The sequence below is a fragment of the Opisthocomus hoazin genome, chromosome 7 (genome assembly GCF_030867145.1).
Source record: "Opisthocomus hoazin isolate bOpiHoa1 chromosome 7, bOpiHoa1.hap1, whole genome shotgun sequence".
Classification (NCBI taxonomy): Eukaryota; Metazoa; Chordata; class Aves; order Opisthocomiformes; family Opisthocomidae; genus Opisthocomus; species Opisthocomus hoazin.
In genome coordinates this window covers 2438015-2463294 of record NC_134420.1, presented here as the reverse complement: position 1 = coordinate 2463294, position 25280 = coordinate 2438015, and the positions used below count along the sequence as shown (strand labels likewise).

The following is a 25280-nucleotide window of genomic DNA, read 5'->3' as shown; positions in this document are numbered from 1 at the left end:
CGAGGATCAGCGGGCAGCGCGTGGGGAGGAGGGGAGTGGAGGCACGGGCACATGGTGTGCCAGCGCTTTGACACTGCCTGGAAAATTTGTCATCTCAATGTCCTTGGTCCGACTAGCTTGTTGTTAGCTCACGATACTGCGGCTGTGTCTCTGTTGGGTTTTTCTGTCTGGTCTGGGACAGGAGGATATTGTGAGAAGTGAAGAAAATGCAGGAAAGAATGCAAATTTTGGAAGAGCCTAATTGCAGGTTTGGGGAAAAGGGTACGCCAAAATGTTGCTGTGTGCTAAAATAAAGACTTTCATATATTTTTAATGTGGTATCCATGACAAGGTTTCAGATACTTCAGGTGTCAGCATTGGTTATGAGTATCCCAAAAAGCAGCACCACGATCTCTCCCTGTGTTTCCTGGAGGTGGCTGGTGTGATGCTTCTGCCAGAGTTTGGAAAGGCAGAAAGCAGGATGTTAAAGCCAGGCATTAAGTGTTTGTCAAAGTTTGGCATAACTTTGAAATCCAGTAATCCTGTTCAATACACCTTTTTTCAAAAAAGAAAATTCTTCTATGGCTTGTGCTAAAGCCTCGTATTAACAGCATTGGAACTTCCACACTGTCTATCATAGCTTGCCCTGAAGCCCCAACTCATCAGTCAGAGCGTGTATTTCTCACAGATTCTTCAGGAGATTGTACGATTTCAACTATTGCCATCTCAAGTCTTCCTTCCGAGGTGTTTCTCGGTTTATTATCAAATCAATGAATTGCAGGCAAACAGAATGTTCCCTTGTGCTGCCATTTACATTGAACTGAAGCTACGTATGGTGACGAGGCAAAGAAACCCAGCGAAAATCTTCTGGGGCATCTCCTTCCCATACTGAACAACTCTCCCCAGATCTCTGCAAGTGAGATTTGTGCTTCTGCCACATTCAGGGCATTTTCTGTGCAAACTGTGTCTTTGCTTTTGAGCTTCCTAACACGGCTTCCTAGGCGGTAAAGACTACTGACGGCTTCTTCTTCTCATCTGCCATGCTTCAGCTAGGGCATCTCTAGACAACTTCGCTTGCAACCAAGTATGCTCAAGCTGTAGAAGAGTGGCCAGTTTCTCAGTTCAAGGAGCATGGGAATGATTGCACTTCTCCTCTGCCTGAGTCCCAGTGCCAGACGGAGCGCTGCCCATGCGAGCGCCGGATGAGGAGACAGCCCACTGTGACCTCACGGAGCGGTGGATGGCGATGTCAGCGAGCGAGGGACTGTGACTGGCTCCTGCCTGGACTCCTGCCTGGACTCCTGGCGCCCAGCGAGCCTGCAAGGTCTCGACGGTGGAGCGAGGCTTCTCCTGCTGCTGGGGGTTCTCTGGGGGCTGCGGTCGACATCCCCGGGTGCCCGTCCTGCAGCCATCGCCTGTGTTTCCCTGGCCCTGCCTGCTCCAGGCAGCCGGGCACCGCGGGCTGTGCTTGCAGCAGCGCAGGTGAGGTGTGCTGGGAAATGTCCCCCCGCTGTGGCCATGGGGTGGGCAAGAGGGCTCGCGGAGCCGGGAGGGTGTCCTTCTTGAGGGGCCTGGGCATTTCTTCATCTCCTCCCCTCTCCTCTGCGGGACAGCGAGTGACCGTGGCCTCTCTCCATCTTGCAGCGTGTGACACCAGTGAGGGAGAGCAGCTCCTTGTCCTCGCCCCTCCCCAGCCAGCAGCAAGGAGCAAACATGGCCGCAGTGGCAGAGTGGAGCTGCCCCATCTGCCGCGATGCTGAACGTGATGTGGCTTATGTGACCCCCTGCCTCCACCAGTTCTGCCTGGGCTGCATTGTGCGGTGGGCAAAGAGGAAACCATCATGCCCCCTTTGCAGGCAGACTGTCAACAGCATCATCTTTTCTGTGCGGTCAGAGGATGATTTTTTGGAGATGGGTGTTCAACGCCGCTCAGATCCATCGGTTGTCAACCGTGAGGATGCGCACGGGGCTGCGGAGCCATCGCCCAGGACTTATGTGGCTCTCTTCCAGCCCAGGTTCTGGGCCTACCTGTTCTGGGAGTCCCTGAAGACGCTCGAGACCGTGCTGTCCTGGCTGCACTAGGAACTGTCGGTGCTGTACAGGGCCCGCTGGTGGGAGGTGGATGTGGCACAGAGCACCGTCATAGCAAACCTGTGCCGCTACGGGCTGGACGAGGAGGCCTTGGTCCGGGAGCTGCAGCCCTTGCTGCAGCACCAGACGGTGACGTTTGTGCACCGGCTCATCAGCGTTGCCGCAGACCGGTGCAGTAAGCAGCTCCTGCGTGAGATGGAGCTCCTGGACACCCGTGGTGCCGAGGAGCAGGAGGAGGCCCATGGTGCTGAGGAGCAGCAGGATGCTGATGGTGCCGAGGAGCACGATGATGCCAACAGGGCTGAGCAGCAGGAGGACAGCCCCGCGGCCACCCCTGGACCCACTGCCTCCTCGGGGGGGACTCCTGCCCCCAGCTCCAGCGCACATGAGGAGCCCTATGAGGAGCTGGGGCAGGCAGTGGCAGGTCCCTCTGCTCCCACCCAGGGCAGGGACTGCTCACACGAGGGGCCCCAGCACCCCCCGAAGAGGAGGGCCAGCGGCTCCCAGGACTCGTCAGCCCACAAGAGGCCATGCCGCCGGCAGCAGTATGGTGCCCCAGGAGCCGGTGGCACCAGGGCCGGGTCAGCAGCTGGGGCACACGGTGGCCCCCAAGGGGACTTGGAGGCCCTTGTTTGTAATTTAGCTATTAAAGAAGAAAATAAAACTGTGCAAACTGCAGGAAAGGTCTTAGTCTCTCCTTAGAAGCAGCGCAGCTGGCATTGCGATCGCCGCCACCCATGGTGCTTTCTCCTCCTTCTCCTGGCGCTGTGCACCCCTTTCCCCTCGTGAGTCTCGTGCAGCCTGAGGTCAGAGGAGCCCTTCTGGTGGGAGAGGGTGCAGCCATGCCGCCCTTTGTCTGGGGAGGTCTCCAGGTGCAGCCTGCGCCCCGTTGCTCATTATCCCCAGACCTTCTGATCCCCTCGGAAGGGAGTCTCCTACGACAGTGATCCATCTCTTTTTCTTTATGGAAGTGGTTTTGACACAGGGCGTAGGCCAACCGAACCTTGGCAACATTTCCAAGCTAGATGAGCCATCATCCTTGTCATCGTTCAGTTCCACCTGCAATGGCACCAGGGAAGGTGGGGTGGTCTCGGAGGAGATGGGCCTGCTGCGCCGGTCAGGAGCTTGTCACCATTGTCCCCTATCCCTTAAGTCACCGCGTTCTCCCGGGTGGGGAGACGCTAGGGAATCCTCTGTATCAGGCGCCCTGTCTGCCTGGAGGGGGAAGCATCCGGCACTGGCATGAGCAGGGCACAGCCGGCAGCCTGGCCCCAGGGAAGCAGCATTTTCCCACCGGAGCTCTGCCTGCAAAGCTGCATCATCATGGCAGGTGCAGGCTTTAGCGAGGACACAGCTTTCTGCTCGGTGGATACTGTCACTCTCTGCTCGAGCTGCCACAGCTGCAGCGACCTTTCTGCCCACCCTGTCCACGGCACTGGGGTGATGTTGCCCCTTCTCCACTCGGTGGTACCTCCCCAGACCGCCATGACCTCTCAAATGTGATGGAGAGTGGTTTGGCAACTTCGTCCGCCAGTTCCCTCAGGACCCGCGGGTGCATCTCATCAAGACCCATGGAATTGTTGGGCAGTCTCAGACCTGGTCTTCTCCTACAGTGGGCGGGTCTTCATTTTCCCAGTCCCCGCCTTTGCCTTCTGCAGTTTCGGCGGTGTGCCTAGAGCACTTGCTGTTGGAGACTGAGGCAAAAAAGTTGTTCAGCACCTCAGCTTTCTCCACTTCCAGGATAACCAGGTCTCCAGCATCCTTCCGGAGAGGGCCCACATTTTCCCTAGTCTGCCTTCTATCGCTGACATACCGATAGAAGGCTTTCCTGTTCCCGTAAAATTTGTTGTGTAAGAAATGAAGAGACAGGTTTTACCAACAGCACCGTCACCCACAACTACACGCTTGATCGTCTGCATAGCTGAAGTGTACTAGAATATCAACTGCAGTGAGAACCTCAGAGTCTGCGCCGGCTGTTGGCAGCTCGCTGCGGGGTCTCCTTACAGAGAGGTACAAACAATTGTTACAGTACACGGACACTTTTTCATGACTGGCTTTGTGGGCTCCACTCTTAGAATTTGTGCCGACCGATGTGTAACCTCGGTACAAATCCTAGTCTCTGTTTCTTGCATATGGGGAACATCAATCTCTTGCTAATCACAAAAAGTTTCATTTCTAAGTGTGTATGAGATGGCGGCATGTTTTCTGAAGAATAAAACAATGTGTGGTGGTTTGACCTTAGCTGGACGCCAGGTGCCCACAAAAGCCACTCTATCACAGCCCTCTTCAGCTGGACAGGGGAGAGAAAATATAATTAAAATATTCCATTCCATTCCCTTCCATTCCATTCCATTCCATTCCATTCCATTCCATTCCATTCCATTCCATTCCATTCTATTCTATTCTATTATTTTCCCAAATCTGTGATGAAGGAAAAATTCTGTTTTCCTGGAATTCATCAATTTGGTAATAAACTGAGAGACACATTCCTTTTACCTGTCATAAAGCAGTGTTTCTGCAATGATGTTTTGTGAAGAAGTTCTGTGGAATCTTCTGCCCCAAGCCAAACATTTTTTGAACTTCTTCTATTCAGAGAGGTGTAAAGTTCAAGAGATGCATGCAAATGAAAAAGGTGGTGAGCGTAGAAAGTCACAGAGTCATAAAAACGGTAAGAGATTGTTCATGATTTGCACACAATCGCACACAATTACAAAAACATTAGCTTTGGGTAGCCAGAGATGTACCACATTCATCTCCGAGCTGGATTTCTGTGCCATGAAGCAGGAAGTACAAGATGATTATTTTCAATGATGGCATCAACTTGGCATCCTAACCTTCAATACGATGCAGGATTAGCAGTACTAAACATCTTCTGCAGGAAGTCTAACTAAAAAAAATAAGTAAATACGTAAATCTGTAACGGAGGTTAATAAGATGACACTTGACTTGAAAGAAATTCCCGAAAGAGTCATCAGTGGTTTTCAGACTGCTATGGATGGTACAGGAGAGGAAGGACAAAACCTGGAGAAAGCTGTCAAGAAACTTCATTCTGCTGAAAAGACAATTTGCATCAGGCTAGCACGACCTTTGTTCTCTTGTTACTATTGAGTTGTTCAGGAAGGCTCCATAATAGAAATAATGTGTTGGTGGAATCTTTCCATTGAAATCTAGGATGGGGCTTTTCAGTGCTCGCTGGTCGTGCCCCGTAAGTCAAGGAATACTCTTGGGGAGCTCAAAATGGGCAAAGGGATAGGAAAAGGTAGTAGCTTAGGTGGAAAAGTTGCTCCACTGACTGAGAAAGCAAGATAAATTGGTACCTGCCTCTTGGGTAGGGAAACTTCTGAACTGCTGAAAGATCTCTTTCTGTGAAGCCTGTAAGAACTTTATCGGAGACAGGACAGCAGCGTGCGAGGATCAGCGGGCAGCGCGTGGGGAGGAGGGGAGTGGAGGCACGGGCACATGGTGTGCAAGGCTTTGACGCTGCCTGGAAAATTTGTTATCTCAATGTCCTTGGTCCGACTAGCTTGTTGTTAGCTCACGATACTGCGGCTGTGTCTCTGTTGGGTTTTTCTGTCTGGTCTGGGACAGGAGGATATTGTGAGAAGTGAAGAAAATGCAGGAAAGAATGCAAATTTTGGAAGAGCCTAATTGCAGGTTTGGGGAAAAGGGTACGCCAAAATGTTGCTGTGTGCTAAAATAAAGACTTTCATATATTTTTAATGTGGTATCCATGACAAGGTTTCAGATACTTCAGGTGTCAGCATTGGTTATGAGTATCCCAAAAAGCAGCACCACGATCTCTCCCTGTGTTTCCTGGAGGTGGCTGGTGTGATGCTTCTGCCAGAGTTTGGAAAGGCAGAAAGCAGGATGTGAAAGCCAGGCATTAAGTGTTTGTCAAAGTTTGGCATAACTTCGAAAATCCAGTAATCCTGTTCAATACACCTTTTTACAAAAAAGAAAATTCTTCTATGGCTTGTGCTAAAGCCTCGTATTAACAGCATTGGAACTTCCACACTGTCTATCATAGCTTGCCCTGAAGCCCCAACTCATCAGTCAGAGCGTGTATTTCTCACAGATTCTTCAGGAGATTGTACGATTTCAACTATTGCCATCTCAAGTCTTCCTTCCGAGGTGTTTCTCGGTTTATTATCAAATCAATGAATTGCAGGCAAACAGAATGTTCCCTTGTGCTGCCATTTACATTGAACTGAAGCTACGTATGGTGACGAGGCAAAGAAACCCAGAGAAAATCTTTTGGGGCATCTGCTTCCCGTACTGAACAACTCTCCCCAGATCTCTGCAAGTGAGATTTGTGCTTCTGCCACATTCAGGGCATTTTCTGTGCAAACTGTGTCTTTGCTTTTGAGCTTCCTAACACGGTTTCTAGGCGGTAAAGACTACTGACGGCTGCTTCTTCTCATCTGCCATGCTTCAGCTAGGGCATCTCTAGACAACTTCGTTTGCAACCAAGTATGCTCAAGCTGTAGAAGAGTGGCCAGTTTCTCAGTTCAAGGAGCATGGGAATGATTGCACTTCTCCTCTGCCTGAGTCCCAGTGCCAGACGGAGCGCTGCCCATGCGAGCACCGGATGAGGAGACAGCCCACTGTGACCTCACGGAGCGGTGGATGGCGATGTCAGCGAGCGAGGGACTGTGACTGGCTCCTGCCTGGACTCCTGCCTGGACTCCTGGCGCCCAGCGAGCCTGCAAGGTCTCGACGGTGGAGCGAGGCTTCTCCTGCTGCTGGGGGTTCTCTGGGGGCTGCGGTCGACATCCCCGGGTGCCCGTCCTGCAGCCATCGCCTGTGTTTCCCCGGCCCTGCCTGCTCCAGGCAGCCAGGCACCGCGGGCTGTGCTTGCAGCAGCGCAGGTGAGGTGTGCTGGGAAATGTCCCCCCGCTGTGGCCATGGGGTGGGCAAGAGGGCTCGCGGAGCCGGGAGGGTGTCCTTCTTGAGGGGCCTGGGCATTTCTTCATCTCCTCCCCTCTCCTCTGCGGGACAGCGAGTGACCGTGGCCTCTCTCCATCTTGCAGCGTGTGACACCAGTGAGGGAGAGCAGCTCCTTGTCCTCGTCCCTCCCCAGCCAGCAGCAAGGAGCAAACATGGCCGCAGTGGCAGAGTGGAGCTGCCCCATCTGCTGCGATGCTGAACATGATGTGGCTTATGTGACCCCCTGCCTCCACCAGTTCTGCCTGGGCTGCATTGTGCGGTGGGCAAAGAGGAAACCATCATGCCCCCTTTGCAGGCAGACTGTCAACAGCATCATCTTTTCTGTGCAGACAGAGCATGATTTTTTGGAGATGGGTGTTCAACGCCGCTCAGATCCATCAGTTGTCAACCGTGAGGATGCGCAGGGGCCTGCGGAGCCATCGCCCAGGACTTATGTGGCTCTCTTCCAGCCCAGGTTCTGGGCCTACCTGTTCCGGGAGTCCCTGGAAACGCTCGAGCCCGTGCTGTCCTGGCTGCACCAGGAGCTGTCGGTGCTGTACGGGGCCCGCTGGTGGGAGGTGGATGTGGCACAGAGCACCGTCATAGCAAACCTGTGCCGCTACGGGCTGGACGAGGAGGCCTTGGTCCGGGAGCTGCAGCCCTTGCTGCAGCACCAGACGGTGACGTTTGTGCGCCGGCTCATCAGCGTTGCCGCAGACCGGTGCAGTGAGCAGCTCCTGCGTGAGATGGAGCTCCTGGACACCCGTGGTGCCGAGGAGCAGGAGGAGGCCCATGGTGCTGAGGAGCAGGAGGATGCTGATGCTGCTGAGGAGCAGCAGGATGTCCGTGGTGCCGAGGAGCACAATGATGCCAACAGTGCTGAGCAGCAGGAGGACAGCCCCGCGGCCACCCCTGGACCCACTGCCTCCTCGGGGGGGACTCCTGCCCCCAGCTCCAGCGCACATGAGGAGCCCTGTGAGGAGCTGGGGCAGGCAGTTGCAGGTCCCTCTGCTCCCACCCAGGGCAGGGACTGCTCACACGGGGGGCCCCGACACCCCCCGAAGAGGAGGGCCAGCGGCTCCCAGGACTCGTCAGCCCACAAGAGGCCATGCCGCCGGCAGCAGTAGGGTGCCCCAGGAGCCGGCGGCACCAGGGCCGGGTCAGCAGCTGGGGCACACGGTGGCCCCCAAGGCGACTTGGAGGCCCTTGTTTGTAATTTAGTTATTAAAGAAGAAAATAAAACTGTGCAAACTGCAGGAAAGGTCTTAGTCTCTCCTTAGAAGCAGCGCAGCTGGCATTGCAATCGCCGCCACCCATGGTGCTTTCTCCTCCTTCTCCTGGCGCTGTGCACCCCTTTCCCCTCGTGAGTCTCGTGCAGCCTGAGGTCAGAGGAGCCCTTCTGGTGGGAGAGGGTGCAGCCGTGCCGTCCTTTGTCTGGGGAGGTCTCCAGGTGCAGCCTGCGCCCCGTTGCTCATTATCCCAGACCTTCTGATCCCCTCGGAAGGGAGTCTCCTACGACAGTGATCCATCTCTTTTTCTTTATGGAAGTGGTTTTGACACAGGGCGTAGGCCAACCGAACCTTGGCAACATTTCCAAGCTAGATGAGCCATCATCCTTGTCATCGTTCAGTTCCACCTGCAATGGCACCAGGGAAGGTGGGGTGGTCTCGGAGGAGATGGGCCTGCTGCGCCGGTCAGGAGCTTGTCACCATTGTCGCCTATCCCTCAAGTCACCGCGTTCTCCCGGGTGGGGAGACGCTAGGGAATCCTCTGTATCAGGCGCCCTGTCTGCCTGGAGGGGGAAGCATCCGGCACTGGCATGAGCAGGGCACAGCCGGCAGCCTGGCCCCAGGGAAGCAGCATTTTCCCACCAGAGCTCTGCCTGCAGAGCTGCACCGGTCGTGGCAGGTGCAGGCTTTAGAGAGGACACAGCTTTCTGCTCAGTGGATACTGTCACTCTCTGCTCAAGCTGGCACAGCCGCAGCGGCCTTTCTGCCCACCCTGTCCATGGCACTGGGCTGCTGTTGCCCCTTCTCCACTCGGTGGGGACCTCCCCAGACCGCCATGACCTCTCAAATGTGATGGAGAGTGGTTTGGCAACTTCGTCCGCCAGTTCCCTCAAGACCCGCGGGTGCATCTCATCAGGCCCCATGGAAATGTTGGGCAGTCTCAGACCTGGTCTCCTCCTACAGTGGGCGGGTCTTCATTTTCCCAGTCCCCGCCTTTGCCTTCTGCAATTTCAGCGGTGTGCCTAGAGCACTTGCTGTTGGAGACTGAGGCAAAAAAGTTGTTCAGCACCTCAGCTTTCTCCACTTCCAGGATAACCAGGTCTCCAGCATCCTTCCGGAGAGGGCCCACATTTTCCCTAGTCTGCCTTCTATCGCTGACATACCGATAGAAGGCTTTCCTGTTCCCGTAAAATTTGTTGTGTAAGAAATGAAGAGACAGGTTTTACCAACAGCACCGTCACCCACAACTACACACTTGATCGTCTGCATAGCGGAAGTGTACTAGAATATCAACTGCAGTGAGAACCTGAGAGTCTGCGCCGGCTGTTGGCAGCTCGCTGCGGGGTCTCCTTACAGAGAGGTACAAACAATTGTTACAGTACACGGACACTTTTTCATGACTGGCTTTGTGGGCTCCACTCTTAGAATTTGTGCCGACCGATGTGTAACCTCGGTACAAATCCTAGTCTCTGTTTCTTGCATATGGGGAACATCAATCTCTTGCTAATCACAAAAAGTTTCATTTCTAAGTGTGTATGAGATGGCGGCATGTTTTCTGAAGAATAAAACAATGTGTGGTGGTTTGACCTTAGCTGGACGCCAGGTGCCCACAAAAGCCACTCTATCACAGCCCTCTTCAGCTGGACAGGGGAGAGAAAATATAATTAAAATATTCCATTCCATTCCATTCCCTTCCATTCCATTCTATTCTATTCTATTATTTTCCCAAATCTGTGATGAAGGAAAAATTCTGTTTTCCTGGAATTCATCAATTTGGTAATAAACTGAGAGACACATTCCTTTTACCTGTCATAAAGCAGTGTTTCTGCAATGATGTTTTGTGAAGAAGTTCTGTGGAATCTTCTTCCCCAAGCCAAACATTTTTTGAACTTCTTCTATTCAGGGAGGTGTAAAGTTCAAGAGATGCATGCAAATGAAAAAGGTGGTGAGCGTAGAAAGTCAGAGAGTCATAAAAACAGTAAGACATTGTTCATGATTTGCACACAATCGCACACAATTACAAAAACATTAGCTTTGGGTAGCCAGAGATGTACCACATTCATCTCCGAGCTGGATTTCTGTGCCATGAAGCAGGAAGTACAAGATGATTATTTTCAATGATGGCATCAACTTGGCATCCTAACCTTCAATACGATGCAGGATTAGCAGTACTAAACATCTTCTGCAGGAAGTCTAACTAAAAAAAATAAGTAAATACGTAAATCTGTAACGGAGGTTAATAAGATGACACCTGACTTGAAAGAAATTCCCGAAAGAGTCATCAGTGGTTTTCAGACTGCTATGGATGGTACAGGAGAGGAAGGACAAAACCTGGAGAAAGCTGTCAAGAAACTTCATTCTGCTGAAAAGACAATTTGCATCAGGCTAGCACGACCTTTGTTCTCTTGTTACTATTGAGTTGTTCAGGAAGGCTCCAGAATAGAAATAATGTGTTGGTGGAATCTTTCCATTGAAATCTGGGATGGGGCTTTTCAGTGCTCGCTGGTCGTGCCCCGTAAGTCGAGGAATACTCTTGGGGAGCTCAAAATGGGCAAAGGGATAGGAAAAGGTAGTAGCTTAGGTGGAAAAGTTGCTCCACTGACTGACAAAGCAAGATAAATTGGTACCTGCCTCTTGGGTAGGGAAACTTCTGAACTGCTGAAAGATCTCTTTCTGTGAAGCCTGTAAGAACTTTATCGGAGACAGGACAGCAGCGTGCGAGGATCAGCGGGCAGCGCGTGGGGAGGAGGGGAGTGGAGGCACGGGCACATGGTGTGCCAGCGCTTTGACACTGCCTGGAAAATTTGTTATCTCAATGTCCTTGGTCCGACTAGCTTGTTAGCTCACGATACTGCGGCTGTGTCTCTGTTGGGTTTTTCTGTCTGGTCTGGGACAGGAGGATATTGTGAGAAGTGAAGAAAATGCAGGAAAGAATGCAAATTTTGGAAGAGCCTAATTGCAGGTTTGGGGAAAAGGGTATGCCAAAATGTTGCTGTGTGCTAAAATAAAGACTTTCATATATTTTTAATGTGGTATCCATGACAAGGTTTCAGATACGTCAGGTGTCAGCATTGGTTATGAGTATCCCAAAAAGCAGCACCGCGATCTCTCCCTGTGTTAGCTGGAGGTGGCTAGTGTGAAACTTCTGCCAGAGTTTGGAAAGGCAGAAAGCAGGATGTTAAAGCCAGGCATTAAGTGTTTGTCAAAGTTTGGCATAACTTTGAAATCCAGTAATCCTGTTCAATACGCCTTTTTTCAAAAAAGAAAATTCTTCTATGGCTTGTGCTAAAGCCTCGTATTAACAGCATTGGAACTTCCACACTGTCTATCATAGCTTGCCCTGAAGCCCCAACTCATCAGTCAGAGCGTGTATTTCTCACAGATTCTTCAGGAGATTGTACGATTTCAACTATTGCCATCTCAAGTCTTCCTTCCGAGGTGTTTCTCGGTTTATTATCAAATCAATGAATTGCAGGCAAACAGAATGTTCCCTTGTGCTGCCATTTACATTGAACTGAAGCTACGTATGGTGACGAGGCAAAGAAACCCAGAGAAAATCTTTTGGGGCATCTCCTTCCCGTACTGAACAACTCTCCCCAGATCTCTGCAAGTGAGATTTGTGCTTCTGCCACATTCAGGGCATTTTCTGTGCAAACTGTGTCTTTGCTTTTGAGCTTCCTAACACGGCTTCCTAGGCGGTAAAGACTACTGACGGCTTCTTCTCATCTGCCGTGCTTCAGCTAGGGCATCTCTAGACAACTTTGCTTGCAACCAAGTATGCTCAAGCTGTAGAGGAGTGGCCAGTTTCTCAGTTCAAGGAGCATGGGAATGATTGCACTTCTCCTCTGCCTGAGTCCCAGTGCCAGACGGAGCGCTGCCCATGCGAGCGCCGGATGAGGAGACAGCCCACTGTGACCTCACGGAGCGGTGGATGGCGATGTCAGCGAGCGAGGGACTGTGACTGGCTCCTGCCTGGACTCCTGCCTGGACTCCTGGCGCCCAGCGAGCCTGCAAGGTCTCGACGGTGGAGCGAGGCTTCTCCTGCTGCTGGGGGTTCAGTGGGGGCTGCGGTCGACATCCCCGGGTGCCCGTCCTGCAGCCATCGCCTGTGTTTCCCCGGCCCTGCCTGCTCCAGGCAGCCGGGCACCGCGGGCTGTGCTTGCAGCAGCGCAGGTGAGGTGTGCTGGGAAATGTCCCCCCGCTGTGGCCATGGGGTGGGCAAGAGGGCTCGCGGAGCCGGGAGAGTGTCCTTCTTGAGGGGCCTGGGCATTTCTTCATCTCCTCCCCTCTCCTCTGCGGGATAGCGAGTGACCGTGGCCTCTCTCCATCTTGCAGCGTGTGACACCAGTGAGGGAGAGCAGCTCCTTGTCCTCGTCCCTCCCCAGCCAGCAGCAAGGAGCAAACATGGCCGCAGTGGCAGAGTGGAGCTGCCCCATCTGCCGCGATGCTGAACATGATGTGGCTTATGTGACCCCCTGCCTCCACCAGTTCTGCCTGGGCTGCATTGTGCGGTGGGCAAAGAGGAAACCATCATGCCCCCTTTGCAGGCAGACTGTCAACAGCATCATCTTTTCTGTGCGGTCAGAGCATGATTTTTTGGAGATGGGTGTTCAACGCCGCTCAGATCCATCGGTTGTCAACCGTGAGGATGCGCAGGGGGCTGCGGAGCCATCGCCCAGGACTTATGTGGCTCTCTTCCAGCCCAGGTTCTGGGCCTACCTGTTCCGGGAGTCCCTGGAGACGCTCGAGCCCGTGCTGCCCTGGCTGCACCAGGAGCTGTCGGTGCTGTACGGGGCCCGCTGGTGGGAGGTGGATGTGGCACAGAGCACCGTCATAGCAAACCTGTGCCGCTACGGGCTGGACGAGGAGGCCTTGGTCCGGGAGCTGCAGCCCTTGCTGCAGCACCAGACGGTGACGTTTGTGCACCGGCTCATCAGCGTCACCGCAGACCGGTGCAGTGAGCAGCTCCTGCGTGAGATGGAGCTCCTGGACACCCGTGGTGCCGAGGAGCAGGAGGAGGCCCATGGTGCTGAGGAGCAGCAGGATGCTGATGGTGCCGAGGAGCACAATGATGCCAACAGGGCTGAGCAGCAGGAGGACAGCCCCGCGGCCACCCCTGGACCCACTGCCTCCTCGGGGGGGACTCCTGCCCGCAGCCCCAGCGCTCAGGAGGAGCCCTATGAGGAGCTGGGGCAGGCAGTGGCAGGTCCCTCTGCTCCCACCCAGGGCAGGGACTGCTCACACGGGGGGCCCCAGCACCCCCCGAAGAGGAGGGCCAGCGGCTCCCAGGACTTGTCAGCCCACAAGAGGCCATGCCGCCGGCAGCAGTAGGGTGCCCCAGGAGCTGGCAACACCAGGGCCGGGTCAGCAGCTGGGGCACACGGTGGCCCCCAAGGGGACTTGGAGGCCCTTGTTTGTAATTTAGTTATTAAAGAAGAAAATAAAACTGTGCAAACAGCAGGAAAGGTCTTAGTCTCTCCTTACAAGCAGCGCAGCTGGCATTGCGATCGCCGCCACCCATGGTGCTTTCTCCTCCTTCTCCTGGCGCTGTGCACCCCTTTCCCCTCGTGAGTCTCGTGCAGCCTGAGGTCAGAGGAGCCCTTCTGGTGGGAGAGCGTGCAGCCGTGCCGCCCTTTGTCTGGGGAGGTCTCCAGGTGCAGCCTGCGCCCCGTTGCTCGTTATCCCAGGCCTGGCCTCCTCCAGGCTTTACCCTCTGCCCTGACCCCTTGGGGCTCTGCTCTCCTGCCAGCAGTCACTGCTCGGTGCGGCCTCGGCAAAGTTCCACCCAATGCCGTCTTCTGCACAGAGACACATCCTGGGGTGGTCTCCGTGTAAATGCATGGTTCTATGCTACCACGGTGAGTACGAAGGCAGTGAAGGCTACGCAAAAAAGCAGGAATGGATAATAACCCGAGGGCAGTACTAGGGTAGGAAGTCTTTTCGTCTTCAACCTGGGGCCCAGGCAGGGCAGCAGACTTGCCTAAGTACTGGATCAGAGCGGCATATTGGACCTTCTGATCCCCTCGGAAGGGAGTCTCCTACGACAGTGATCCATCTCTTTTTCTTTATGGAAGTGGTTTTGACACAGGGCGTAGGCCAACCGAACCTTGGCAACATTTCCAAGCTAGATGAGCCATCATCCTTGTCATCGTTCAGCTCCACCTGCAATGGCACCAGGGAAGGTGGGGTGGTCTCGGAGGAGATGGGCCTGCTGCGCCGGTCAGGAGCTTGTCACCATTGTCCCCTGTCCCTCAAGTCACCGCGTTCTCCCGGGTGGGGAGACGCTAGGGAATCCTCTGTATCAGGTGCCCTGTCTGCCTGGAGGGGGAAGCATCCGGCACTGGCATGAGCAGGGCACAGCCGGCAGCCTGGCCCCAGGGAAGCAGCATTTTCCCACCAGAGCTCTACCTGCAAAGCTGCATCGGGACTCCATAGCAAAGAAAGATGGCTGGAAGAGGGCCTCAGGGCACCTGAACCTCTCCTTGCCAATGATGATGACCTGGCCATCCGGGAGTTCGTAGCTCTGCTCCAGGGAAGAGCTAGAGGCAGCTGTGGCCATCTCCTGCTCAAAATCCAGGGTGACATAGCACAGCTTCTCCTTGATGCCATGCACGATTTCTCTCTCGGCTGTGGTGGTGAAGCGGTAGCCTCTCTCTGTCAGGAGCTTCACGAGATAGTCCGTCAGGTCAAGGCCGGCCAGATCCAGACAGAGGAAGGTATGGGGGAGGGCATAACTATCACAGCTGGGCACAGTGTTGGTAACACCATCACCAGAGTCCATCACAGTACCAGTGGTACAACCAGAGGCATACAGGGACAACACAGCCTGGATGGCTACATACACGGCTGGGGTGTTGAAGGTCGCAAATGTGATCTGTGTCATCTTCTCTTTGCTGGCCTTGGGGTTCAGGGGAGCCTCTGTGAGCAGCACAGGGTGCTCCTCAGGGGCTACTCTCAGCTCACTGTAGAAAGCATGGTGTCAGATCTGTTCCATATCATCCCAGTTGGGGACAGAGGATGCACTTGGCCACAGGCTGGCCTGAGATTGCTGGAGGGGCTGCAGAGCCAGCCCTGGCCCTCAGCTGTCTTGGGGGGACTGAAAGGGCCGTCCGTTAGCTCTGCTGTCCACGTTAGCTCTACTTTGTCCACATTGATGCATGTCTTGCGATTCTTCATATCGCTTTGGAATAAATGACTTTTTTTTAAACGGTTTCCACTGTTATAGTTCAAATCACAGGAAACCCTGTGTAAACATCTGCTGCTCTGCTTATAATAGGTAAATAGCCCCTGTTAGGCAGTAGTGGACATCTCACCTTTTCACCCAGTTGGTGGAAATGAAACATGACTCTAAGTAGTCTATACTTTTTATGGAACAGGAGCTATGGACCAGGAAAGATACCTTGGGTCATCTTGCATGCACTTGTGTTTAGAAAACTGAATTCCAACTGTCCTGTAGGTCAGGACATCGAACTCGGTGGGAAGCTCTGTGGCGTTGCAGCTATATGGGTGGCCTTACCAACTTCTTAATGCTTGACTTCAAAATTTGAGTGGTCTTGGATGGACTTATATGCATTTTGTTAAGTCAGTGAAATATACTTTAAAAAAAAAAAAAAAAAGCAAGCCCCAGAAAATGCAGAATGTATTACCCTAGAGAAAAACTCTTTGGTCATTACAGTTGACTTTTGAGCCCATTGTGAACATGACAGCTGAGAATGGATGAAGCTTAAATTATTTCCACTGGTTTAATATTAAGGATGTGCATTTGCTACCACTAAGATATGAGTTCCTGCAGAAAAGTCATTAGCTCATCCTTTACACCAAGACAGCAACCACAAAAAACGCCACTGAGAAAGTCCTTGACATTTGTTTTTAGTAAGAAGTAGAAGTAGTGTGCAAACAAGTAAGTCACATCAGTTATTTAACCCCAGGCACAACAGCTAGAATGACATGCCACAGCACTTTAACACAGCCCAAGGTCCAGCTCAAGCTGTACGAGTTTATCACCCCAGCACAGAGCCACGTAGCTTATATACAGATTTATAGCTCCAGCTCACAGAGGAGACTGCACAGCACCCCTCCACTCCCGCACATCCATTTCCACCTTTTTGTCAGCCATGCCTTCCCTTTTTGCCTGGAGTGAAGCACTGTTCCTAGTTATGGACTCACACAGATCTCAGGCACACTCTGTAAACCTTCCTTCAGTCTGCCAATGGTGAGAAAAGCGAGAGCATGGCTGTGCGATGGTCACAAAGCCCATGACTGCAAAGCCTCCCTTTCACCCCCGTGCAAACGATGGCCAGATTGCGACTGGTGACACTGTGGGTGTTGCAGTTGGATTCTTGGCATGTTCGTTGAAAACACACCTAGAGCAATGACCTTAAATGATGGCAGAGGAGCCTTCCTTCCAGTCTGCAGGTTCCTGCAAAGGATGTGCTTACGTTTTCTGCAGGAGCAATGGGGTCAATTTGAGGCACCAGCCCTATAAAATGTGTTAGTACAGAAGAACGTGTATCTAAGTGTGCCTACAGCACCAATTCCCAGCATTCACACTCTAAGATATGCATCCAACACCTGTGTCTAAGGCTGAAGCTCTCATCTAAGCTTCCTCTGTGGTCAGTGGAGAAAAACATTACCAGCTGAAGTCACCTCCTCCTGTGATCATGACTTAAAGCTGTTCCATCCAGTTGACCTTCTGGAGGTGCACACCTCCCCCTTTTAACTGTGAAGGGAGTCCAGAGAAGGAGTTTTGATTCCAGCATCTAACTTTTAGATGGCTAAAGTTAGAGAAGATCAGTCAAACTGCAGCGTCTATCCAATTGCTAGGGCTCCAGAGGACACCAGAGACGGAGAGGGATGTTCTTGTCTTGTTAAAGCAGTTCTTACCTGACTGATCACTCTTCTTAGGGCACATTTAACTTCTTTGTTCCTCAAACTGTAGATTATGGGGTTTAGCAGGGGGGTGAGGATTCCATAGAGCATGGAAACTATCCTATCCTGATTAGGTGAGTAGGTGGAGGAAGGCCGCACATATGTGCAAATGGTGGTCCCATAGAAAAGACATACTACTGTCAAGTGAGAACCACAAGTGGAGAAAGCTTTCTGCCTGCTCTCCGAAGAGTTCATGCACAGGATAGCCAAGAGGATATAGATATACGAGATCAGAGTGACCACACAGGCACCGCTTCCAAGGACCCCAGCAACTGTGAGAAGTACCAGTTCGCTACTATAAGTAGGCGAGCAGGAGAGGGCCAGCACAGGAGGAATATCACAGTAATATTGATCAACTTCATTAGAATCACAAAAAAAGAGTGTAAAAATCATAGATGTGTGCAACAGAGAATTAAAAAATCCTACTACCCAGGTGCCGATGGCTAGGTGAGCACACAGTTTCATAGTCGCGATATTCATGTACTGCAGCGGATGACATATTGCAACGTAACGGTCATACGCCATCACAGCCAAGAGAAAAATCTCTGTACCTACAACATCAATGAGGAAGAACAGCTGGAGCATACAGCCAGTGAATGAAATCACCTTGTTCTCAAGCAACAAGGCCTCCAGCATCTTTGGCACAGTGATAGTTGGGCATAAGATATCCAGCAAAGATAAGTTGCCAAGGAAGAAGTACATGGGGGTGTGCAGACGAGCGTCTGTGCTAATGGCAACAAGGATTGTGATGTTGCCTGTCATGGTGGCCAAATAAATTATCAAAAAAAACACAAAGAGAAGAAAACGGACTTCCGGAGCATCAGAAAGGCCTACAAGAACAAATTCAGATACCGTTGATAAGTTGACCCTCTGCATCCTATCTTTTGTTGCGGAAATGATTGCAGAGGTTTACCTGGCAGAAAAAAGAAGTCATAACTTAGTCAAAATTGCATCTCCATTCTAAAGAGTGTGATTTTTTTTTTGTCAGAGGTTTACCTGGCAGAAAAAAGAAGTCATAACTTAGTCAAAATTGCATCTCCATTCTAAAGAGTGTGATTTTTTTTTTGTCTGTTTTTAGTTCAAAAATATTTGCAAGTTTGCATTGCCATATTCAGAATCTAAATTTTACTCACATATACCTAATGCAAAAGGCAAAATATAGGCATTAAACTTAACAGTGATTGATTAATCAAAAAAGTTTAATTCTTGCAAACCATCTTCTCAGACTGAACAGCTGAAAGCTGAAGACAAAGATATCGCCTCTGTGGTGGCTAGCTTGGTTGGACACAGCCCCCAGCAGCCTGACTGGGCTTTGAAGGTAGCTGTACTGTGAGCAAGGGGAGCACAGTACACATCTCTATAAATTGTTTCAGTATAAATTGTTTAGTGGTAATAGTATCACCAAAGGGGTCTACATTACTAGCTGAGGTAAAGACCTAATTTTTTTTAAGCAAGTAATGCTGTCACAGGAGAATTAAATCCCTGGTAATCAACAGACAGGTAGTATACCCCAGATGCACTTTGGTTTTTTCAGCTTTATTCAGTGGGATCTAGTAACCAGTTAAAGGTCTCCCTCAATCCTATAAATTTTACCCTACAGATTTCCATAACAGTATTAGTACTTTTAGAATCTAGCTGGACTTCTCCCCGAAGCCCCCCTTTTCCCAGTTCAAAGAAGTCTAGGAAGAGTTGGCATTGAAGGATCTTTCCATCTACCCTGCATTGCTATATCATATGTAACTCAGTACCTATGGTAACGATTTACTTAGTAGTCCTATAGAGAGATGAAGCAAAGTTCAGCACAAGCACCTCCTTGTTTGCAGATTAGAGCATGATTATGAGACAGTATGAATACTGTAACACATTCTCATTTGTAAGGGATACAGAGAACAAATTAAATAGGTGACTATCATACCCCGTCTGAGACAGGCTTGTCTACTGTCTCATGTTCTCATTGAAGATTGCTTCCAGCTTGAAAGGGACAGAAGCGAGAGCTTAAACTGCCATAAGAAGTGTTGTAGTCAGTAGAAATAAAGGGCATACAGTGCTTTAAATCACAGCATCACTTGTTCTTAAAATGGGAAACTTATTCAGGTGAAATACAACAGAAACTTAACACAGAAATGCTCACTGCTACAGAGAACTAATTACTGGTCATATAAAGTTGTCTGTACCTCCAGGAAATGCAACTATCCTTTTTCTTCTTTCTACATCTGATTAGAACATCTACGTATGTCAGAAAAATTATTTCACTGTAGACTCAGGAACATCATCTATTAAGGAAGTGATGGGTCCAGATTTAGCAGCGTAGGAATATTCATACAGATGTCTGCAAGCACTGGCAAAGCTGCTAACCTGACTGCAAGGGCAAGCGCCTCTTTTCTTTAATGAGGCTTTATAAACGCATGAGGATGTATCTGGGGAGCAGCGTCTCTGAAGCTTTCCTGGAACTACCTTTTAAAGAATATTGTCAAAGGGGGCTAGAAATATGATAAACTGTTTCTTCACCCTGAATCCTTTGATTCCTGTGACTTTCATGTTGTAGGACCTTTTTAAAGGGCTGTGGTATGATACTTGAGTCTAACCCCAGGAAAAAGAAACAGATGATGGTGTTCTCCCTAGGTCCTGCCAGCCCACCTCAGGTGCCATCCAGGTTACTGAAGTTTTACATCTCACAAGGCTCCACTGTTCTGATTTCTTTAAACTAAACTACAGCCTTAAAATTACTTGATCACAAATCTGGCTCTGGAGACTGAAGTCAGTTGCTTACACATATTGGGTCACAATAAATGTCACAACAGCTACTCTGCAAAAGCGCATACCCTAGACGAGGGCAGTGGCAACAGTGTCTTTGCAGGGTAAAGAGCAGAACCTGAGTGACTGCTGTGGAGCAGTTGTACAGGTGTTGCAAGGGGAGAGAGCACAGCATCATGTGCCAGTGTAAATGCCTTCCATGCTGACTTCATGAGCAATCTCTAATTCTTGCACAGGAGCAACCTTTTAGTTTTGTATAGCCCCTACAGAAATGACAGAAGAGAAACCACTTGTGAAATCCATGCACCTCTTGAAGTAGATGTGTACCCTGGCATAGGAAGAAATGTAAATTACCAACACTACTTTGAAAAGCTAATGAAAATTCCCTGCTTCGGCAGGAGGGTTGGACTAGATGACCCACAGAGGTCCCTTCCAACCCCTACTATTCTGTGATTCTGTGATTCCCCTCTGGTTCCAGAAAGCATCCACGCATTACACCTTCATTTATGGGAGCTCCACTTCCCGTATGATGTACAGGAACAGAACCAGACCTGTCCCTATTCCAAGTATTGCCTGCCCTTAACTTCTGCACTGTTAACATGAATCATACTATTTGTCGATCATTCTTAAAGCCTGTTTGCTGTGTTTGCAGTGTGCAACTTAGAAAATTAAGACTTCTGTGTATCTGTCAGAAGATAAATTGGAGCTCTCCAAGGGTTACAAAGCACGGGCCTGTCCTGCCATGGTCCTGGCTGGAATAAACCCACATGGTCCCGATCTCGCTCTGTGTACTGCAGTTAGCTCTAGGACCATCATACTTCCCGTGAAGTTTTGCAACAAAGAATGGAGCTAATTATTTTGTAATAAACCCAGATGCCAGAAACAAGATACAATGAGAAATAAAACTCATCCATAGGTGTGAGAAGAATTGCGACTGTGCCCTTTTTTCTTCCTAAACTGGTGTCGTGCCACTTCCACTGACTGACTGTTACCTATCTTTTTGTTGAGCAGCCACAAGAGGGCAAGATCTCATGTCAAATCCCTGCGTGGAGGAAGGCTTCAAATTACATTGCTGTACCAACAGCCAAGAGATGATGTGCTAATGTTGGCCCCGGAAAGAGGCCTCCTACTGTTTCCTTTCGGTATTTTTAAACTGACACCATATGTCTAAAGCCCAGTGCTGATAATCCAAGCTTAGTACAACATAATGAGCCAACAGGGTGCCCTTGCTGCCAAGAAGGTCAATGGGATCCTAGGGTGCATTAAGAAGAGTGTGTCCAGTAGGTCGAGGGAGGGTCTCTCCCCCTCTGCTCTGCCCTGGTGAGGCCCCATCTGGAATACTGCATCTAGTTCTGGGCTCCCCAGTTCAAGTTTGCTCTCTGCAAATAGAACCATTGCAGAAACACCTGGGAGAGGAAAAGGAAAAGCAAGAAAGAGTAGAGGACAAACAAGAATTCACGATAACTTGGGCCCCCAAAACCCCAGATCCTGTGAAGATCCGTAAGCTAATTGTGTCCCCAGAAGACTGGGATGGACATACGTGGCAGGACCTTGACCAAGAATTTAGCGAGAAGAGGGAGAGAGATGAATCAGAATTTAAGGCAGTCCCTATCACTAAAGCTGAGGTATCTGCTGGACGCCAAGGGGCCAACTGCAGAGACACCATCAAAACCACTCCATGGGATCCCCTTGAACTGGCCAATCTGCAAGAAAAGTCTGGGCAGAAGCCTGCCAAGAGTGAGACTGAGTATCTGTGGCACATCTTCCTAACTGGGGGGGACCCTATTAAGTCAGATCACGGCAAAGCAGGTAGCTTTTGAGGACCAGGAGTGTCCTTGAATGAGTGACCAGCCCCTGACACCGAGCGTATTGGGCACGGGGCACAGACCCTTGGGACAGCGGGGAGCCCTATTACCTTTTAATTTTAGTGGACTTCTTCAGGGCTATAAGCGTTCACCTGCTGTAGCTCAGTGGAGCTAAACATAGTGCTAGCACTAGGTAGACATACCCTAGCCACTCTCTGGAAGGGGTAGCCAGTCTAGAGTCTCCCCGCTAAGACTTGTGTTATTGACCTTTCCAGGAACAGTAGCGGGAATGATACCAAAACACCTCCATGGAGACTGGGTCAGTCACTGCAAGAATACTTTTCCTTCTTGAAGGAGTAATCAGCTTGAATCTCATCCAAATTATACGTTGACAACCCTGACGTACAGCCTGTAGAACCTGGCTTACTTTATTTGTACTAATCAATGTGGTAATGGTCATAACCATGCTAACGCCCGAGTGCATTGCAGAAACAATGGCTAACAAAGCAAGCTATAATTGTACAGATTTAGGATTGCCACTCGTTAACATGAATTTGGCAGAGGGAAATAGAAGCATAACATGTGAAACACAACCCTCAAACAATGACAGTCCGGCTGGTATTAGCAGCTAGCGCTGGCGTGATGCGGGACTGAGGTGCCCCCACCCACAGAACTGTGACCTCGCAGTAGCAGCAGTGTAAGACATGTGCCACCCTCCCACAGCTTCCACTGTCAGACTCTGCACTTGAGCAACAACAGCTTTCTTCTTGGCCTCAGCATCCTGTTCCTGGCTCCAGGGCCATCCTGCTCGCCATCAGCCATTGCCAACAGGCACGAGTCCTCTCGGGGCCAAGGGGCCGCTCGTGGCCAGCGCTGGCAGGGGCTGGCCCCAGGCAGGTGACACTGCCACACTCCTGTGCCCACAAGGTGACAGCTGCAGCCAGCAACGCCGGAGATGGAGGCAGCAAGCGGAGACAGTTTGGAGACCCCTGCGGGTCCCCCCGGGGCTGCACAGGAACATCCCCAGGACAGGCCAGGGCCTCTCAGAGTAGCCGAGCCCCGCTGCCGAGCAGCCCAGGTGGACGGTCCCTGGGTGGTCCCAGTGCCCCTGGCCCCCACAGCTCAGTCAACCTCTCCCTGCCTTGCAGGTGCTCCTGTGGGTGCCCTGTCCCTGCAGCCCCAGCTGCACCCACTGCATGAAGGCTGCCCAGGAGCTGCAGAAGCTGCTGCTGTTGGCATATACTGGGAACGGGGCCTCAGCCACACCAAATGCGGACACCTGGCAGGACATATGCCAGGAGCTGGAGGCAGTGGTGGGGTGGGGCCACCTCTCCTGCTCTGGCTGCACCTCATCCTGCTCCCTCGAGAGCTTCAAGTCCTGCGAGAGCGGGAGAGACATGTGCCTGACTCAGGATGGAGAAGCCTCCATGGAGAGGAGCTCTGCCTGCTCCCTCAGAGCCGGGTGTGTGAGCAGAGCCCGTTCAGTCCTGAAGATGCACGTGGCCAGGAAAAGGCTGGAGGTGCAGCTGGGGGTCCTGCCCGTGCCAGTGCAGCTGTCCCAGCAGCAAGCAGTGCAGCAGCAGGGCTGCTGTGTCCTGCCCAAGCTCATCCGACCAGGCCAGAGCCAGCCCTTGCTGCGGAGCAGGCTGTGCCCCTCGCTGCAGGTGAAGGCGAACGCCATTGTGGGCAACACCAGGGAGAAGGAAGTGTGGAGGCTGTGGGGGGATACCAACCCCACTGAGGAGTCCCTGTCCCTGCTGGAGCTGTGCCGCCCACTCCAGCTTGCTGCCCTGGACCTGCAGTTCCCCCAGCAGCACAGTGCGGGGTGGCCCCAGGCCCAGGCCTGCAAAGTGGGACACCCCAAGGAGAGAGAGCAGGAGCCGCACAGCCAGCACATCTCAGAGGAGGAGCCGGCCATCCAGCCCCCTCTGCTCTGCCCTGGTGAGGCCCCACTGTGTCCAGTTCTGGGCTCCCCAGTCTAAGAAAGATGGGGAACTACTGGAGAGAGTCCAGCGGAGGGCTGCAAGGATGATGAGGTGACTGGAGCATCTCTCCTATGATGAAAGGCTGAGGGAGCTGGGCTTGTTTAGCCTGGAGAAGGGAAGGCTGAGAGGGGACCTTAGAAATGCCTCTAAATATCTGAAGGGTGGGGGTCAGGAGGATGGGGCCAGACTCTTTCCAGTGGTGCCCAGCAACAGGACAAGGGGCAACAGGCTTAAACTGAGCCATAGGAAGTTTCACCTGAACATGAGGAAGAACTTCTTCACTCTGAGGGTGACAGAGCACTGGAATAGGCTGCCCAGAGAGGTTGTAGAGTCTCCTTCTCTGGACAGAATCAAAACCCACCTTGGCAAGGTATTACCAAGCCTGTTCTTGGTGACCCTGCTTTGACAGGGGGGTTTGGACTACATGATCCACAGAAGTCCCTTCCAACCCCTACCACACTTGGGTTTGTGATAATGCGTGACATTCTGCTAAACTGTTTATTGCTGGCCACCAGCGTCGTGTACATGTGGTAGGTAGCTGTCTCACCAAAACGCAAACTTCTGCAACATGGCAATGTGGTAATGCGTGCAGGTATAAACATCTTCAAGGATAGGTTTGTGTCAAATCTTCAATGCTTCTTTTGGGGTGGGATGCATTGGCCCCATCCAGGTGGCAGTCACCAGTGGCTATGGTGAGCACCTTTTGCTGCTCTCTCTCAACTCCATATCTAGTGCTCACTTGTGTATTTGCAGGAATGTTCTTAGCTGTGTTGTCAGAAGTAGAAGCACAGGACAGTATTAGAGAGATTCTTTTCACCTAATCTAATCAGGCATTCCATTTAACAAGGTTATTTGTGACATTGCTAGTCCAACATTACAAAGGCCTAACCCCCAAGGACTATCATGCCTGTGAAATATATATGCCACCAGTGTGTGCCACATGCAAACACAGTCTTTAAGCTCTCATGAAGAATTATCAACACTTACAAAAGCTTCCTCAGCCGTGCTGTTACTGTAATAAGTTTAATTTACTGTATGCTTGCCATGGCCTAGTGAATGGCAAGTGGTTCTGGCAAGAAAGACCAGCCAGAAGAGTTCTGCAGGAGCCCTGGGACGGCTCTGGACTGGCCTTATCTTTGCCAAGAACCATTTCTGAGTTTAGTTCTTGCTGTGAAGACCAGATTCATTAGTTTCCAGTGTCACCCCACAAAAGATATTTGAAACCAGCCCAATCCAAGCAATTTTAAAGCTGCACCCCCAACAGTGCAACGCAGATAGCTCTGCTTGACCCATAATCTTTAAATAAAATTGATTAGACCAGATCTCTTCAGTTCTTGTGGGATTTAACAAATGAAATGTACAGATCCTGCCAATTTTCAAGGGACTTTTTTTTCCTTTGAGGCTGTCTTTCACTGTCCTCTAGATTAGGGCAATAGCCAAACCCAAGTGTAAGCTCAGAGAGCTGCTAATTTCCAGGAGAAAAAGAAGTTGAGCTTTTAATGATGCACAGTGGACCCAATTTACACACACTTATAAACTAACTTGCCAAGTTGCACCATCACAATTTGTCAGGCACCAACTTT

The 25280-nt window shown here is 51.2% G+C and overlaps 2 protein-coding genes across 2 annotated transcripts in view; both read right to left on the bottom strand.

Moving 5' to 3' along the window:
• Positions 1-15190, bottom strand: part of LOC104333438 (actin, cytoplasmic 1-like) — a 214993-nt gene extending 199803 nt beyond the window's left edge. The window contains 1 exon segment of the mRNA XM_075426458.1: positions 14686-15190. Coding sequence (XP_075282573.1) covers positions 14686-15108 — 423 coding nt within the window. The 5' untranslated portion in view covers positions 15109-15190.
• Positions 15191-17033: 1843 nt separating this feature from the next.
• Positions 17034-18029, bottom strand: LOC104333427 (olfactory receptor 5F1). The gene has a single exon (XM_009938932.2). The coding sequence runs from the start codon at positions 18027-18029 to the stop codon at positions 17034-17036; it is 996 nt and encodes a 331-aa protein (XP_009937234.2).
• Positions 18030-25280: the final 7251 nt, after the last annotated feature.